At 34.4% G+C, this 12,701-nt stretch overlaps 1 protein-coding gene across 1 annotated transcript; it reads left to right on the forward strand.

Moving 5' to 3' along the window:
• Positions 1-7,245: 7,245 nt before the first annotated feature.
• On the forward strand, positions 7,246-10,112 carry LOC149383182 (bidirectional sugar transporter N3-like). Its single transcript, XM_089628683.1, has 6 exons — positions 7,246-7,395; positions 7,535-7,571; positions 7,675-7,885; positions 8,015-8,173; positions 8,336-8,455; positions 9,432-10,112. The coding sequence occupies exons 1-6, from the start codon at positions 7,359-7,361 to the stop codon at positions 9,765-9,767; spliced, it is 900 nt and encodes a 299-aa protein (XP_089484809.1). The 5' UTR covers positions 7,246-7,358; the 3' UTR covers positions 9,768-10,112.
• The last annotated feature ends 2,589 nt before the right edge of the window (positions 10,113-12,701 follow it).

The raw sequence follows: 12,701 nt of genomic DNA on the forward strand, positions 1-12,701 counted from the left end.
TTTCGCTCACCTAGCCAGATTGTAGAGGGATCATGGTTTGTCGTTCTGGTCGTTCGCGGATGCAGTGGCGATCTTCTCGATGCCAGAGATCCAGATCAGGAGGAGGTATGGAAAACCTAGTCGAGGAGGTCCACCGTTGACAAATGAGTGTGAAGAAGACAATAGGAAGGGGTGAGGTCGGAGTTTTTATGAAGAAGACGACGGCGGCCATCGTTGCAGTATTGTTGTTTTGTGAGAAAAAATAAAATACATTCTATTTTCTTATTGTCATTTGACACGTACGGAGTAAACTTTAGGTGTTGTTTATAATTATTATATCTTTTTCTTCCTATTATAAAAATTAACTTAAAACTAATTAATTTTTTTTGATAAATCTATGCCATCCATTCTACTTTTCACGATGCAGGTAATAGCGGAGAGAACATTTTTTGTAACACTATTTTTATCGTAATTTTTACAGAATGAGTATTAAACTGTAACGAATAAAAAATATTGAGTATTTTTGTAGTCAATAATCGTATTGAAACTAGTATAAATTTTAAATGTACGAATTTTGTCATCGGTTCATTACTACAAAATAGTAGTTTACACCAATTATTAAAGTATTGCTTACTGCAGTGGCACCGCATTCACGACTCCATTGTCATACATATTAAAATACATATTAAAACTGAGAATTCACGACTCCATAACTAATCTTCATTGCTGATTTTGTAGCAGCAATGGCAAAAATGTGAAGATTTCCAAATGATTGCCCTTGATGTTTCGGATAATCTTCAACGATACTCGTGTGAATTTTAGCAACTCTTTTTGCCGTTGATAGAATTCCTATGTACTTATATACTATAGATTATATACATGACCAAATTACTCAAAACTATATTGAGTATTCAATTTTGTGAAAGTATCATGGGATTCATCTAAAAGCCAATTGGTAATGAGAGAAGTAATCCATGACCTTTATAAGCTCTTGTTAGTTCTCATTCACTATCAATGTGGGATTCCTAACAGGCTCCCTCAAGATGGCGGCTCTTTGCGTTCGCTCATCTTGGACCGAATCTCAACGATTGGATCGGATACCCGTTTGGGCTTAATGTGCTCTGATACCATGTGAAAAGTATCATGGGGCTCCATCTCAAAACCAATTGATAATGAGAGGAGTAACTCATGACCTTTATAAACTCTTGTTAGTTCTCATTCACTTTCAATGTTGGATTCCTAACAAATTTATATCGTCGGGCTAGTTAATACCACAATGATTTGAGTTCATATAATTCTATGAGTCCTATGACATTTAAATACAATCTTATATATCAAAATATGACTATAGTTTAGCATAAACTAATCACATATATACAATTAAATTTATTTAGTGCAAACACTTGAGACATCTATATTCTGAAAGTTCTAGATTAATCTATATGTATGTCTAGAGTAAGAATAGTTAATTATAATGACAAGTGACTTTAATGAACGCACCATAACTGTTTGTGATGTAAAGAAATGAGAAAGAACAATTGCGTCGAAATTTCGTGGTGTGGTGCACTATAGCCTGTCACATTTCAAGCCATTGTTATTGGAATCTCTTATTAGTTTTAAAAAATCAACACAACACAAAAAATATATGTTTTATTTGTGGTTTTGAGAGCGGCTAATAATCACACGGAAACCAGTATTTCATTAATTAGCTCTCTCCGAAGCTACATATCTACATTATAACAATCTTAAGCCTTAACAATGATAATATATAAATACAGTAGTATATTTGAATACACAATATTAAATTACTCTCAAAGTTCATGGAAAAGTATACTTCAAAGTTCATAGTAGTGGAATAGTACCCTTTAACCTTTCACTAGTATGAAATAGTAAAATATAACACATCCATACTTTCTACGTCTAGTTCGTACCACAGCACGTGTAATGTCATACGACAAGTCTCTTAATGGTTGTTCCTATCACCTAAACTGCCTTTTAGTTCTATTGAAAAGCTAATTAAAAAAAATGATAACCCTAACCATCCTATCGAGCTAGTTTTCTTGTTTTTGGTAAATAATTCTATAATTGAAGTAACTTTTTTTCTCTTAACGGAAATTATTAATTCGTACGAAAGTCTTAGGTTATTCATTTGTCAATATATATTTAAATGATAGACAGAAACTGAAGATAACTTAATAAATATTAAGTATGAAATTCTCACCACAAAAATAAAATAAAAAAGTGTGTTAGATAGCTGAAAATATAAACAAAAGTGTGTAGTTTTTAAATACATAATCCCTAGATTATTTTTTAATGTATATTTTGGTCCCCGAATTCAGTTGATGAGCAAAACTACTCATGAAACCATTGATTTTGTAACATTCTTCGTTTTTCATAACACTATTACAATTATTATAATGGAAAAATTCACCTTAAAAGATGGAATTGAAGCTAATTACTCTTTTCATCACCCGGATGTACATTGATTTCACGAATTTTGATAATTTTCATTATAAATAGATTGAGAAATTATAATTATTAGTTACCCTTTCAAACTAGTTATTTTTTTAATTAAAAAAGTAAACATTCGACAGTTTCTAAATCTATTGTCAATAATATAATTACTTTTTTATTTAATTATTTTCATTTATAAGAATACCCATATTTGAGTTACCTCTCTCATTTCTTGTCTTCATTCCTCAATCTCGGGCAGCAAGCATTCTTGAAAATAAAAATGGTATCAACACAAAGCTCTATTTAGAAGAGTAATAATTTGACATTGGTGAATATATATACCTCCTTTTGCCGGAATAAATTTACCTAACATCTTTTATAATATATAAAAACGATGAAGATTCACTAGTACAAAATATAGCATCAAGTGCGAATTTTTTCGCACCTGAAAGTACTTTCAGGTGCGACTTTAGATGGGAAAAATTCGCACCCGAAAGTCCGCACCTAATGCTCCTCGGTGCGAAAAGTCGCACCTGAAAGTCTTGATTATCAGGTGCGAAACATTTAGGTGCGACTTTTCGCACCTAAAATTGCACTCAAACTGTGTCCAAAACGCTCTTTAAAAGTGGGGAAAAAGGTATTAGATGCGACTATTCGCATCTGATGCTTTAGCGCCAAAAGTATATGATGCGACTAGTCGCATCTGATGCTCTTTCCTGCCTAAAATTTTGGTGGGATACAAGAGTATCAGATGCGACTAGTCGCATCTGATGCTTTTGACGCTAAAGCATCAGATGCGACTAGTCGCATCTGATGCTCTTTATCTTTAAAAAAAAAAAAATTAATATGCTGATTTTATTAATTTTTATTCTAATTTTAATTATATGATAATTATTTCACCACTTTTTCAGTTACAAAGGCATAACTTTAATTAACAATTTCATAAATGAATTTGACAACTAAAGTATAAGTATGCAAAGACAAACAACTGACAAGAACAATGGTATAAATTCATAATAAATATTCTGTACACAATGGAGTCAAACAAATAAAGTACATGAATTAGAAAAAACAGAAATTCATAATAATCGACATGTTGTACATTGTAATATCAATCCGAGACTCATACTATAAAAAGACTTAATTACGTTACTGAAAGCTATGATCTGAAAATAAAAAATATATATCATCTAAAAATAAAAGATACAAAATTTCTTCATTGTCATCTCAAATTCAGCCTGTATTTCTTCATTATCTTCTTTTAACAAAGCAAACATATAAGTTAGCTTTCTCAGATTGCACAATGACACAAAACAACCAACAATGTTATTAGATGAATGCTTAACAAAGAAGATATTAAAACATGCAACTAAAGAACAACTCTTTGTGCTACAATCATATTCAGAAGTTGTTATGCATTTCAATCATGACAAACTCGTTCTCATTCTATCATTTTTTTCTAAACAACAACCTATTCATGTAATTATTAGACAAATTACAATTCATAATTGATAAATTACAATATATCAAAACTAATTAAAACAAAACACTAACCTAAACATATTACTAAACATTAACATGTTATCAAATTAATTACAATTACAATTAACATAAACTAATCAAAATTAAATTAAACAACCTAAACATATTACTAACTATCTAATTAACCTTTACAATTATCAACATATATTAACCTACATATTTCACATTAACTAACCTACATATTAACTAACCTACATATTAATTAACCTAACATATTAACTAACAGATTATATAAAACTAACCTAACTAACTAATATATACACTAACCTGCAGAGAAAGGACGGCCAGGGACGCACGAGTTTGGTTGGAGGCAGGGACTCCGGGACAGGGGCTCGGAGGCTGGGACTCGGAGGACAGGGACTCGGCAGCGGGGCCGGGGCTGAGCGCACGGCGAGGTTCGGAGGCTCGGGCGGGACGAGGTTGTGAGGCAGAGAGAGGGAGAGAAATACTGAGTTTAAGAGAGAGAGAATCCAGTGAGTGAGAGAGAGAGAGAGAGAAAGAAATACCGGTGGAGAGGTCGCAGAAGGGGCGACGGCGGAGAAGACGGCGGAGCGCGGCAGAGGCTGTGGTGGCAGAGAGAAAGAGAGAGAGAGAGAGAGAGAGAGAGAGAGAGAGAGAGAGCTGTCAGAGAGGTTTTAATGGTTGTGGAGAGGCGTTGGTGGTTGTGGAGGTCGTTGTAGTGGTTTGTGGTGGTAGAGAGGGCGGAGTAGAGTTGCAGAGTGAGAGAGAATGTTTTTTTGGTCTGAAATCGGCGGACTCACTGAAGAAGACGAAGTGCAGAAGATTTGATTTTATAGAAAAACCTAAATTTTAGGTGCGACTTTGTCGCACCTGAAAGCTCTATTAGATGCGATAAGTCGCCCAGATAACTTATCAGGTGCGATTAGTCGCATCGGATAATATCTAAAAAAGAATTAAATCAGAATGCCACGTCAATACTGAATGAAAAAATGAGGAGGAGAATTGGCCCGCTTAAATTTTAAACTATCAGGTGTGACTATGTCGCACCTGAAAGTTTTTTAACTATCAGGTGCGACTAGTCGCACCTGATACTCGAAAGAAAAAACAATTTTAGCGAAATTTTTTGGACTTCGGGTTGACAATCTGGTGCGACTAGTCGCACCCGAAAGTCATTTAGATGCGACTTTCAGGTGCGACTAGTCGCATCTGATGGTCATGCGCATCAGAAAACCAAATTTGAAGTAGTGATTATATAAGATAATTTTAATTTATAAACAATAAATAGTGATATTTATCATACAAGTTCCATTTATACGATATAAACGACGTGATATAAACAGCTTACACCTATTACTTTTATACATTATAAATCAGCCAAATTTTATACTTTATAAATCAGCCAAATATCGGCAAAAAAATATTTTTTTTAGGTTAGTTATTGTGGCTAATTTTCAAGTTTCTCTTTTAATATATTATTTTTATTTACGTAAGTTGCGTAAAATAAAAATAAATATATTGGACCATTATTGGCACCAAATATTTTGGTTCTCCTCCTCAATATATATCCTCAAAAAGGTAAAAGGTACGAGAGAGCATTTCTTTTCCCAATATCTATTGTTGGCTTGTCTTAAAGGTGTGAGGTTTCATCTAAAACCAAGCTTGGTAATTAGAGGAGTAACCCACAGGCCTTATAAAGAGTCCAGGATCACATTGGCACAGGCACTGGAAGCGTGAAGTATAGGCCCAATCAGATAGTCCACAACCGAGAATGGGCCCCGCTCTGATATCATCTTAAAGGTGTGGGGTTCCATCTAAAATCAAGTTTGGTAATTAGAGGAGTAACCCACAAGCCTTATAAAGAGCTCAAAATCGTAATATTCAGTCGATGTGGGACTATCTTTGATAGCTCGCGACACTCTATTTTCTCACCATATATATATACACAAACGTATAGAACGACTAGCAAAAACTCGTACGGAAATATCTCACACCTTCTAATTAAACGACAAGATTAGTGGTGAGGAATGTTAACATGACCATGGAGTTGTACAGTACTAAGTTGTAAAGACTAATCATGTGCGAAACTATTCTCTCAACGCATCGAATCATGATTCACGAAGGAGACACTTTTATCAAATCTTATCGTCCACATTGGTGGACCTTATTCAACTCTCCACCAAACACTTTAGAGCCCATCTATATCTATACTATACTAAAATTTAACCACTAAAATCAATCAGTACAAAAATATATATATATATATATATATACACACATATATATATATATATATATATATTTATTAAAACTCAACTTTATTTTTCTGACTAGCCAAACACCTGAAACAGTGACAAATAAAAATTCACTTACGAAGCTAGCACACAAGGATATGGGTATTTTTAAAGAGTAGTACTATATAATATACGAGCCGGTAGATTCATGTAATTGTCACTAGATCAAGTAAGGACACCTGTGATATTATGATATTTAAAATTGAAAGTCCCTGGCTTCTTCACGCGTGACGGGTCAAAAAGCTTTATCACAAGATAGAACGCAATACATATTTTTATTTAGCAATAGGATACGCGAAACCCAATAGAGAGGGAAAGAAGGATATTTTAACAAATTAATAAATAAAAAAATCGTGAGGGAAATATGCCCGTTTAAATGGAAATAGTGCATGTTTGTCTAATACATCTATACACACGTCAAGCTGTGAAGTTAAAACAAGAAAACCGATATATTCCGTAATGAGTTACATGACATGATTTAAAACAAAATTGGTACGGTTCGAGTTAGTGAATATACACACAACATACATATATGTATATATATATATATATATATATATATATACAGATATATTAATATAATAATATACCCTAAATTGCCAAGTGGGATGCCAAGTAAAACGGCTAAAAATACATGAGAAAAATGATGAACCATTAAAAAGCAAGTGAGCGAGGGTATTGTCACGTGAAAATGGACATTGGGAGTACTTAAAAACGCCAGTAATATGTGTAACTTGTAACGTAAATAATAACCCTAGCACGGCACACATTATAAGTTATTATTATTTAAAAATGAAAAACTAGTGTTGGTGGTGAGGTGGCATTTTTGGGCGCATGGTCTTGGTGTACTACGGCCAGCTAATTCGTCATTCAACAATAATTTAATATTTTTTACATTATATTCATTGTCTTTCCATGCAACCCCTATGAACTATTCATATTGAGAATTATCAATAATTTTACGATGCTTTTTTTCCACTATAAATACCAAGCACTTCTTCATTCTTAGTTCGTGGCATGGAATAAAGAAGACTTAAACACTAAAGCCCTCCTAAATCCACCTCTTCAAAATTGTTTGAGAGAGAGAGAGAGAAAAAGAGAGAAGTACAGATTCATCACAACAAGCAAAAAATGGCACATCAAGCAGTTTTCATCTTTGGCCTTCTAGGTATATTTACCATTGATTATTACCATCTCTCTCTCTCTCTCTCTCTCTCTCTCTCTCTCTCTCTCTCTTAACATAATTTGTTGAATTTGTGCAATTAGAGACTAACTATTTTTGTATTTTCTTCACTTGTTATTCTTAGGGAACATCGCTTCCTTCATTGTTTTTCTGGCCCCAGTGTAAGTCATATAGTCATATTTCTATCCAATTAATATCAACATATAACCATCATATTCATACTCATCCAGTCATCCTTATATATTTGTTTGTATATATGTATAGGCCAACGTTCTACAGGGTGTACAAGAAGAAATCAACCGAAGGGTTTCAATCGGTCCCGTACGTGGTTGCACTATTCAGTGCAACGATGTGGCTTTTCTATGCAACTCTGAAGCCTGATTTGATCCTTTTGATCACTATCAACTCCTTTGGCTGTGTTATCGAAACCATCTATATTGGAATGTTCCTTGCTTACGCCCCTAAACAAGTTAGGGTACGTGTATAATAATAATAATAATTATTATAATAATAATAATAATAATAATTATTATAATAATAATAATAATAATAATAATAATAATAACTAACGTAGGTACGTGCATGTATTTTTATTATCTTTCAGATGGTCACTTTCAAGCTGCTTCTTTTGGTGAACTGTGGCGGGTTTTGCTTGATTCTCTTGCTCTCCCACTTCTTACCGAAAGAAATCAGACCGATAGTTCTCGGGTGGATGTGCACGAGTTTCGCGGTCAGCGTTTTCGCGGCGCCTTTGAGCATCATCGTAAGGAAAAACACCAAAAAAAAAAATTACATTAAATTATTCTGGTTGGATTAAATATATATATATATATATATATATATATATATATATATATATTTACTATATGGGAAGTTACGACATGCACTTTAACATTTGCTATATATTTGGTTTGTTTTTTTGTAGAGGGTTGTGATACGCACAAAAAGCGTGGAGTTCATGCCATTTTCCCTATCATTTTTCCTCACAATCAGCGCCGTTACGTGGCTCCTCTATGGCCTTGCTTTGAAGGATTTGTGCGTGGCGGTAAGTGACCAATGTTACTAATTGAATATATTTTAATTTTTAGTAACATCAACACAAATATCAATCGTAATATTCTTGTTACATAAATTTAATGCTTTGTGTTTTCCTAATTAACGAGTTAAATATAATATTTTTAAAAGGGGACAAAAAAACAACATAAACAAAAACAAAAACCCCTTTTTTATATTAAAAAAAACAATTTTTTTGTAATGTTCTTAAAATAGCTCATCTCTATCCATATCTTGGTCATCAAAAGGATTAAGCATTATGTAACGCTACTCCCACTACCTGGTGCATTAATTATTATATCACACTAAACATATGCATGCATAAATCTACGGCTTATAATTAACGTTAATAGTTTTTTTAAACATAATATTTTGATTGAAAAAGTGTAATTAGAAGAAGATACGTGTACTCTCTAATTATTAAGCTTGATTGATTACTTTTCTTTTTCTAATATATATCTCGAACTACAATGATTGACATAGGGATCACATAGGTGGAATTTAAATCCGTAATGTCAATATGCTTTAAATTTCCAAAAACAAAAAAAAAACAAAAACAAAAAAAACATGTCAATATGCTTTATGTATATAGTATTTTTACACCTTTAATACTTGAGTACATATTGCTAAATATAATACCTTACTCGTCTCTCCACTATTATATATATTTAAAATGTTTATGTTGCAACAAAACAAAGTACTCAACAAAATATCTCAACGCACATATAGCTTAAAAATATGTATATCAATAATAATTCTCAAGACATTCAAATTAAAAAAATATAAAAAGACATGAAGTGACCTAAATGGATCATCTTTTATATAAAAGCCTTTTTTTTTTCTTTCCAAGTATTATTCATTTTGGATATAGTATGTTGCCTCTCCTATGAAATTATTATGAGATTTATCCAGCATAATAATTGTGAACATAATATCTAAGGAATTTATATATATATATTTTTTTACAGATTCCAAACGTCCTAGGGTTGATCTTTGGGGTACTTCAGATGGTACTCTATTTTGTGTACAGAAACAAAAAGGCCGTTAACCTAATTGAAGATCAAAAGCTTCCGGCCGAACAAATCAAATCCGACGTTGAGAAAGCACATGACTCGGTTGTATTGGCCGAGGTACAAGTGATTACCACCGAAGCCGCTAAAAACGACAACAACAACGGCGAAGAGCGTAACAAACGAATCAACGACGAACAATTCGCTAGACCGGTCCAATCGCCCCATTGTGTCATCAACATGGAATCCCCCGTGGTGATCAACCCAATTCCGGCGGTGAAATGCGGTGCTTGATTAATTAATCATAATAAAGTCTCATATTGTCAATTTCCATAACCCCAAACTTTTTCTTTTCCTGTCCTTTCCTTTTCCATGTACGTTATTTGGCTTGTCTACTTATGATTTAGTCTCTCGCTCTCTCTCTTTAGGTTTCACTATCACTATACTATGTAGAGGATGGTGTACATACGGTTGTACTTATAATTTGTGCAGTCTTTTTCTAAACTACTTTGCTGTTTGTCACGCCATGCATATGGTATGTGACTATAGTGAGTCCAAAGTAGTCATGAAAACTGTACTATATATCTGATGTCATTTACTTTCATAATGAATAATATATGTCTTGTGTGCTTTTGTAAACCTAGTTGCATCATTTAAATTATTATCCAGCTGCAAATAAAGGTTAAAAATTTGTACGACTAGCTTGTTATTTTTCTTTCCGGTTCCTATATTATTAATAATGTCAACAACATTTCTCCCACCAAATTATGTCTAATATACGTACAAGAAACTAAATAGCAAATTGCAATAGTAAATATATTAAGATATATATATATATATATATATATATATATATATATATATATATATATATATATATATATATATACATATATATTGTTTCATTCGAATGTAAAGAACGACATAGAATCTCTTGAGTGACATAAAGATCTCCAAGATTTAAAGATCTCAATTTTGGAAATATATGCAACGACATAATAATATCAGCATACTAAAAAAATTATGGTATGGTATTTGAATTTAAACTACTTTCATAATTTTACTACATATCACTTTTAGAATTTACCAGTTCCTTCAAACTGCCTCTACTTGTATATAATATTACATGATGATCAATTTCTACTGAATTATTCATCTATTTTAATTTCATGAGTACAAAAGAAACAAGGATTTTTTGCGTACCTGGAAGTTCTGAAGATCGATTTGGCTCAACGTTGTTTGGTCATAAAATAGAAAGAATTTTTTTTTTTTTGGCAACTATAGTCCACACCGTCCGATTCACCTTTTGATAAGCTTTTATACTAATTATAGTTTGGTATCAACCATTCGTTTCAGCCTTCCTTTTTCCATAAAGAAAAAGTCATCTAAAGCCTTCGCTTTAATTTGTTGAATAAAAGAGAGAGTTTGAAGGAGAGAGAGAGAGAGAGAGAGAGAGAGAGAGAGAGAGAGAGAGAGAGAGAGAGAGAGAGAGAGAGAGAGAGAGAGAGAGAGAGAGAGAGAGAGAGAGAGTTTGTTATTCAGAGTAGTCAACTGACTCTTTTTTACTGATTTCATTAATATAAATATGATTACACGGATTGATCTCAACCGTTGGTCTCTAACTAACTCCAACAACTTACATATGTTCAATCCTAGCCGTCCATACTATCTCGCTCACATATCCTCGTCAGCTCACTAGTATACACTATAATACACCCCCCTCAAGCTCAAACCGGCGCAGCGAGATTAAGCTTGGAGAAGAGCGCTTGACAAAACGTGGGATGGTAAGTGGCTTAGTAAACGCGTCAGCAACTTGATCTTCGATGGGCACATAACGAACTTCAAGTTGCTTGGACTGGATTTTCTCTCAAACAAAGTGCACATCCACTTCGATATGTTTCATCCGAGCATGGAAGACTGGATTCGAAGCTAAAGACGCAGCACCGATGTTGTCGCACCATATTATTGGTGGTTGGGCATCAAGTTTGACTCCGAGCTCACTGAAGAGTGATTGAAGCCAAATGACCTCCGATGCTTTTAAGGCGAGAGCACGATACTCTGACTCAGTGCTGCTCCGAGCAACAACTTCTTGCTTCTTAGACGCCCATGAGATCAGACTGTTTCCAAGGAATACGTACATCCCGGTTGTGGATCGGCGATCATCGATGTTGCTGGCATAGTCGGCGTCAGAGTAGGCGACCAGGTTAAGTCGTGGAGCTGCAGTGAATTTGAGTCCTTGGTCTGGTGTGCCAGCGAGATAACGAAGGACTCGTTTGCAGGCACTCCAATGGTTGACAGTTGGAGCCTGAAGAAACTGACTGAGCTTGTTCACTGAGAATGATATATTCGGGCGAGTCATTGTGAGATATTGGAGAGATCCAACTGTGCTCCGATAGAGATGGTTGATCAAATAGTTCGATATCGTCTCGATGAAGCTTGTGACTTGGACACATAGGCGTGGGACAGGAATTGGACTCAAGCATATTGGCCTTTGTTAGTACTTCTCGAAGATACTTTTGTTGAGTTAGGCACATACCGAAATTATCACGTGTTGCTTCGAAGTCTAGGAAGAAGCTGATCGAACCAAGACTCTTGAGTGTGAAGGCTCTGTTCAGGTCAGCAATGGCCTTTGAGATTAGTCGTGGATTGTTTCCAGTCACAAGTATGTCGTCGACATAAACAAGCATTAGAATGCAGTCGTGTTTATGACGATAGATGAACAAGGACGTATCAGATAAGGAGTTTGTAAAGCCCCACGCAAAAAGAGCTTTGCTCAGTTGATCAAACCAGGCTCGTCGTGCTTGACGAAGTCCATAAAGTGCCTTTTTGAGGAGACACACATGATCCGGTTTTGTGGGATGAACATAGCCCTTAGGTTGGCTCATGTACACAGTCTCGTTAAGCGTGCCATTTAGAAAGGCGTTGTTTACATCCACTTGCTGTATGTCCCAGTTGAAAGTTACAGCAAGGGTGAAGACCACTTTTAGTGTTGAAGACTTGATCACCGGACTGTATGTTTCAAAGAAGTCTAGGCCCGGAGTTTGTTGAAATCCTTTCGCCACAAGGCAAGCTTTTAATCGTTCCACACTGCCATCTGCAAGTAGCTTGACTCTGAACACCCACCGATTTGCTACTACATTCATGGAGTCATTGAATGGTACAAGCTCCCAAGTCCTGTTATTCATTAAGGCAGCATATTCCAAGTCCATGGCCTTTTTCCAATCAGGG

This window comes from Urtica dioica, chromosome 10 (genome assembly GCF_054948205.1).
Source record: "Urtica dioica subsp. dioica isolate 48M chromosome 10, U.dioica_male_clone48M_v1_H2, whole genome shotgun sequence".
Lineage (NCBI taxonomy): Eukaryota > Viridiplantae > Streptophyta > Magnoliopsida > Rosales > Urticaceae > Urtica > Urtica dioica.